The sequence below is a fragment of the Mangifera indica genome, chromosome 5, assembly GCF_011075055.1.
Source record: "Mangifera indica cultivar Alphonso chromosome 5, CATAS_Mindica_2.1, whole genome shotgun sequence".
Classification (NCBI taxonomy): domain Eukaryota; kingdom Viridiplantae; phylum Streptophyta; class Magnoliopsida; order Sapindales; family Anacardiaceae; genus Mangifera; species Mangifera indica.
The window spans coordinates 13,862,918-13,870,024 of record NC_058141.1 but is presented as its reverse complement, the minus strand read 5'-3'; the positions used below and the strand labels follow the sequence as shown (position 1 = coordinate 13,870,024).

Here is a 7,107-nt window from a genome sequence, read left to right as displayed (position 1 = left end):
GTTTTTGTTACAGGCTCTGCAAAAGGGTCCGGTTCCTCCTATGGGAGGAAATAGTTGCACCTACATTCCTGGGAATGGTGGCCCTCCTTGCACCAATCAAAGGAACTTCGCCGGCCATGCTGTGCAGGCCTCCTCTTCCTAGACGATTGCTCATTCAAATCAATGTGGCAACTCACAGTTCATATATGAAGCCTTATTATTTCTAATTTAACTGAAGTTTAATAAGGGGAATGCCACAGTCATTTTCCCACTCTTTTTTTTTTTTTTTTAAATGTTCGTTGCATGAATTAGCATGAATAAACTTATATAGATATTGTGTTTATTAATAGTAAATAAAACAAGCTTCTTATCATTTATACTTGGCTCTTGATCATCAGGGAAAATTTGTGTACGTGCATGTCTCATGCATATATTAATATATATTCAATTGGCTACATTTTTAGCCTATAATATACACGATTATATAATATTTCATTTAAGCTCTCGTACGTACGCATTTTTAATTACATATAAATCTGATTGGTTTACTTTATTTCTTTCATTAATTGTATGTTTTACTTGTTTGTGTGTGACATTTGTGATTGTATTCCATGAATACAAAACGTTTTGGTTTTGGTAATATACAGGACTCCAGAAGCAAAGGCCCAAAACCAAAGATTTCTACTAATAAAATTATCTCAATTAAAACCTTCCAAATACTATTGTGTAAAGATTAACAATCACGGGAATCAATGCCTTATATTTGTAAATTATTAAAAAAAATTCTAATTATTTGTAACCCTAAATTAAACCCAAAAAAGAGAGATATTAATTAAAATAACATATTTTTTCCCTATATATATATATATATATATATATATATATATGTATAACCTATTTTTTTCTTATTATATATATAGAGAGAGAAAGAGAGAGAGCTTAAAACATAAATTTTTAAAATATTCTTAGATTTTATACTCATTCAACCAAGATTCACCTAATCAAGACATAAAACTTATACACTCATCCAATTAACATTGAAATATGAGGTGAAATAAGATGAAAATATAACAAGAAGGTTGGTCGGGTGGACAGGTCAGCCGGCCAAACACCTAGCCAATCAATTTATTTTAAAAAAAATTGGTTTGCCAATCCAACCAATTTATTTTTAAAAATTGATTGGTCAGGTGCTCGATCGGCCAACCCATCCGGCTAACTCATCGAATCAACCCAAAACCTTATAATCTTTTTCTTTTAAAGACAAAGTCAACATAAAAAAGTGATTATATTTGTATAATAAAAAAAAAAGGTGATTATATATATATAAAAGACAAATAAAATGGCTATTTTAATCAATATTCCTAGAAAAGATGTTGATTATTATATTTCGATAAATCTAGATTATAATAATTGAACCCACAATTAGTACACCAGATAATTTAAGATTTCACTAGTTATGAAATCATGCTGTTCAAACCCAGATTTTCCTTTTGGGAAATCTTGCAGTTTTACCCCTTCTGTTAACTCATGGGGTGTATGTATTAGACCAAGTAATTACATGCAGCTAGCCTATAGACCAAATTTGAAAATCTTTATTCACAGTGTACACATTGTTGAAGTTGTAGTCCAACAATTAACATTATCGTTTTGCCAAACGGCCAAACCGTTGGTATTCTTGGTCATCATAATTTACTTTGATTCATCATGATATGCTCCAAGGTAGTAAGCATATATAGCACGTAATTGGGGAAAAAATTTTCCCTTGACAGATGTAAATATGTCCATGAAATGTTAAGAAACATCCAGAAAATTGCCATTCCCGCCTCGAATTTTAATAGATGAATACGTTTCTCCGTGGTAGGGGTTTTCCGCTGCGTGCAAATTCTGGCAGTTTAAGCATGACCGCACTAATTAAATACATATCTCTTCAAAGGTCGACGTTGAATCCTTTCTCTTGCGAGTTCTTAGCACATTCAAATATGTGACCAGAAATACAGACAATCAATATTCCGGGCCGCCAGTATTTGAAGAAAAATGGTGAAAAAAAAAAAAAAGAAAAACAGGACCGGGTCATAGCATACAGCATCTTAAAATATGACGACTGCAACTGGTGACAAGCTTTTGCTTGAATTTTCTTAATATTTTTCTCAGGATGATTTATGTATATCATGGGATATTAACTGCGAAATTTGAACTCATCATAGCGGTTCAAAAGTTGATTAGTTTGCGTAGCAATTCAACATTCAACAACATGAGAACTGACTTCCATGGAAAAATTTAAGACAAAAGAGCTTAATTAATTTATTAACAATAAAGAGATTAATTATAAATTTTAAGTATAAATTATAGCTTACCCTGCTATTTTTTAAACCATTAAAGCTGAGCAATTCCTTTCAGCAAGTCTTTCTTGTTGATTAAATGGAACTCATAAACCAATATCTTCTTTAAGTTGTCAAATATGTCAAAATAACTAATCTCCTAAAGTCAGCCGTCATCACTTCACGAGATTGCTTCTCCCATACGAGAGCTGATAAATACGAAGTTATCAACTTCTGTATGCATATCAACAAACACAAAATTAAATTATTCCATTACATGACGTTCTTGTCAATTCATTTCGAGGATTTCAACCTGAAAACTCAGATTTTCTTTCCCTGACCAATTCATACACTGAAGACTTTGCCCAATGGATGTCAAGAGTCAAGTCACTTTACCCAATTAATTATTTAAAAAACTAAGTCTGTCTAGTTGATGGGCATATAAATCTGCATCCTCATCCCCTACAATCTTCATCATTCAAGTGCTAGTTTTTTATATCTGCCTTTTAATATATCTTTCTAGATTGTCCAACAAAATGAGACATTCATGTAAGTTTTTAGTTTTCACAGTTGTTCTTTGTCTTGTTAGCTCACAGTTTTGTGAGGCTGGTCGAGCCCTAAGCGACGTAGAAGATGAGCTAAAGAAGGGTCCTGTCCATGGTATAGGAGGAAATGGTTGCACTTACATTCCGGAGAGTGGTGAGACTCCTTGCTTTAACAATCGGAACTTCGCAGGTGGTCGTGCCACTGCCATGGCTCCTCCACGGTACTCGACTCTTGTGGGCAGCAATTAATTAAACATGGATAGAAGACATTTTGTTTGACATTAAGAACTTCAAAATTAATAAGTTTAGTTTTTGTAAGTGATTAGTGCAAATTTTGGTTTTTATTGTGTAGAATAATGGGATTATGTCCCCAGATATTAAAGCCCTTTCTTTTCATATAACTTCTACTCTTTGTTATGTATCATTTTCCATAGCCACAACTGGTGAATAAACAGCCAATGTTGTAATGTCTTTTAATATATGTAACATTATTACAGAGATAAGCACCTGGATATGGTTTCTAATTTGTTTCCACTTGATCCATAAACTTTCCTTTCTGCCTAACCAGAAAATCACATAGTAAAAAAGCAAATAGTTTTAATATATTATTGAGATCTCCTTTAATTAATTTATGTCCTTCGTTATTGGACAGTATCATCAGTTCATTATTCTTAAATGACTGAACAAAGAGGACAACTACTCATGAGAAGAGAAAGAGAAGTTGACTGTGTTATGTTTGTTGGGGAATGTTGAGAAGAGAAAGAGAAGGTAAGGGAAAAGGTCTCAATGAAGCAACAGGTGTGACACGGTTTTAGTCAAGCACATGCAATTAAAGTAGAAGAGTGTTAACGGTGTTACCTCGTCCTGTTAAATATCAAAACAGTGATTTACAGGATTTATTTTGTATAAACTAAATCTAAATCAAATCAATTAATCAATCCATCCTAATGTTATAATCTCCGTATAAATTATAAAATATTAAATAAAAACCTTAAAGTTATACTTAAAACGCCATAAATTTTGAATTTGTAATGCCACCAATATATAAGTTTTTTGCTCTTGAAACCTCAAGCTATAATATATGAGCTTTAAAGAAAAATTTAACTAATATATAATAGGTTATTGGACCTTATGAAAGATTCAATGACCTTTAAAATATACAGTAATCTTATCTACCCAAATTATAATATTTAAATATATTAAGTTTATTTTTATTGATAACTTAAACTTATCTGTAAACTGTCATTAAACTATTCAATTACTTGATTTTATTAAATTAACCAAAATCATAATTAATATTGATCCATATCAAAAAATTTTCTAACATATGAGTTTCATATTCAATAAAATTATGCTTATACATTTTTGAAACATATATATTTTGTTATCATGTGATTGAATAATTTTTAAATTAAAGATAAAATAACATTGAATCATATAATGATATATTATTTATATACACAAATTATATATAAAAAAGATATACACATACATTACATAATAAATTGAAAACAGTTTCAATAACAATATGAAAAGGGAGTGTGTTATGTCCATCTTTTCATCTTTGACAAAAGAAACGTCTTTGTCTTCAACACTTTCCTCCTAAAGTTCAACATAAGCAGCTGAACTTAAATTGAAAAGTATATATAAGGTCTGTTTGTGTTTGTCTAGGATGAAATTAACGGTTAAAAGTATATTTCACATAGGAATAATGTTATACGTATCTATTTTGAGTATATAAATGGGTATATAAATATGTGTATTATTATGTGATTGAATATTATTTTATTTTTAATTCAAAATCATCAATCACTTTATAATATATATTAAATATGTATCTATTTATATAGTCAAAATGAATTTTATTATTCACACGAGAGTATAAAAACAATGTAATCAATTTAATGATATTAATTAAAAGCATTATTCGGTTACAAGATAATTTACAATTCTTCTTTTTTTTATTCGAACCTAAAATCTTGCATGGTGTCAATGTCAGCACGCAATCTCAATTAATTCATATAGAATAACAACAAAAATATCCTTAAATACAAAACTTTAGATCAAAATTCATGTCCGTTATGATTATCAGAGATATTATAAATACAATATAGAAGTTCAAAATTTAATATCTGCGTTTGGAGGATCTACTAAATAAAAATCGTGTCCGACTTGATTTTGTAAGCTAATGTGTAAAAGTCAAATAAGGGTAAATAAGAAGCATAGCAAAAGTAATAAGCAAAGATATTTGCTACACAAATTGATACAACATTGAAATATTCAGGTCAATTCAGTCATAGAAGAAGACCTGTTAAATATGATCAGTAGTAAAGTATAAGATCTCAACTGAAATAAATGTGATCATAGAATTCATAGTTTTCCAATTTCAAAAATCCTACATAATTCAAAATGTAGCAGCTACAAATCCCATCAACGATAATTTAAGTGGGAAAGTAACGGAGTTTTATAGGGTTTTTTTTTTGCCATGGTTACTCGTGATTATTTTTGTTTTATTTTTCACGAAAACTCCAAAATATGCAGCGAAAAAACATTAAAGCTAATTAAAGATGATTGTCGTAGACTCATTAATTTTGCAATAATAAAAAATATTTTATACCAAGTTTCAGTGATTCAATCTTTAATGGCATGCAAAAAATATAATGTACAGTTTGGCCCAAGTTCCCCATTTCATTTCACTTTACAGCTTTTCCCATTCCTACCGACGTCTCAATTTTGACCAAGCTGTCTCCAACTACGAAGTTGAATCAATGATACATGTAAAATTTGACTGTGTTTTGGAAATACCATTATATTCTGCTGATCAATCAACTTTGCCATGTCTTTGGCATGGCATGATGCTCGTGGGTTTATTAATTAACTCAATTACATACTTAATTATCTTGACTTTGACTCGTTCAATTGCAGTAGCTGATGTATAAGTTTTAACTAACTGATTTGGTGGAGAACTATTTCCTGTTTCGACCATTATATTTTTATTTCAGATTTATCATTTAATCCATCTGATTGCACCTTAAATATAAGATTATATGTTACTTAAATTGAAAAATACATCTATTATAAAGGAAGTCATGAAAGCCTAATATATTTGATTAATTCATGAGCACTTTGAACGGGTATAACAACACAGGTCAAACTAGTCAACTATATATATATATATATTCAGATTTATCATTTAATCCATCTGATTGCACCTTAATATAAGATTATATAAAAATACATCTATTATAAATGAAGTCATGAAAGCCTAATACATTTGTTTAATTCATGAGCACTTTGACAGGGTATAACAACACAGGTCAAATGTGAATATATTTAAATTTGATAACTTTCAAAATATTAATTTTTTAAACCTCATAATTTATATATATCATCGACTACTTTTATATTTAAAGTAAAAAAAAAAATTAAGGGTATATATTCAATTTTTAACACTATTAGAGATATATTGATGTGGTATTCAAATTGAATCATAAACTCACAAATTAATCGAAAAAACTAATATTAAACTTAAGTTTGACTCAACTTTATTTGAATTGAATTACAAATTATCATGAGTGGCTTAACTTGTTTACAAGCTGAGAAATGGTTATGCATAATTGTAAATTTATATTTTTATTATAAAAAATGAATGAAGTAATTTTTGTGTGTTTTAAGTTACAATAAATACATGCATTGGTTGTTATATTACCAAGAAACAGACGAGCGAAAAAAAATAAACAATCCTAGGATTGAAAAAAAAAAAAAAAGGCACAAAACAAGGGTCAAAGTTACATAAAATTTATGGCGAAATTTCATTTGAGTTTGACCTGGCATATCTAAATTACAAGACTTGATCTTGGCGACGAGTGTCTGAAGCAGTGGAAGCCACTCCAACTTCCATGACTAGGTCAGGAAAGGCAGGCGGGGCACGCACAACACTGCCGGCTACGTTCATGCCATTGAGAGTGCAAGAGCCTGAGCCCTGTCCAGGTATGTAAGTGCATGGGTTACCACTTATAGGGGGCACTGGCCCCTGCTGTAGAGACTGAAACACCAGGCCCCCTGTTTTCTTTGTCCATTGCTCTCCTCCTAACGGCCTCATTGCCGCTACAAGTTCTTGATGGGAAACCAATACAATGGAGAAAATGAATAAGGTAGTGGAGAAATTTTTCCTGTGAGAGACACCCATAATCTTGGCACTTAAATTTCTCTGTTAATTTCTTGAGTTTTGAGTTGAAGATTTAGAGGGAAAATCGGTTTTGAGA

General features: G+C 30.4%; 1 protein-coding gene across 1 annotated transcript; it reads right to left on the bottom strand.

The window, feature by feature from the left end:
* Nucleotides 1-6,507: 6,507 nt before the first annotated feature.
* Nucleotides 6,508-7,107, bottom strand: LOC123217770. The gene has a single exon (XM_044638896.1). It carries the CDS (start codon nt 7,029-7,031, stop codon nt 6,684-6,686), a length of 348 nt encoding a protein of 115 aa, XP_044494831.1. The 5' UTR covers nt 7,032-7,107; the 3' UTR covers nt 6,508-6,683.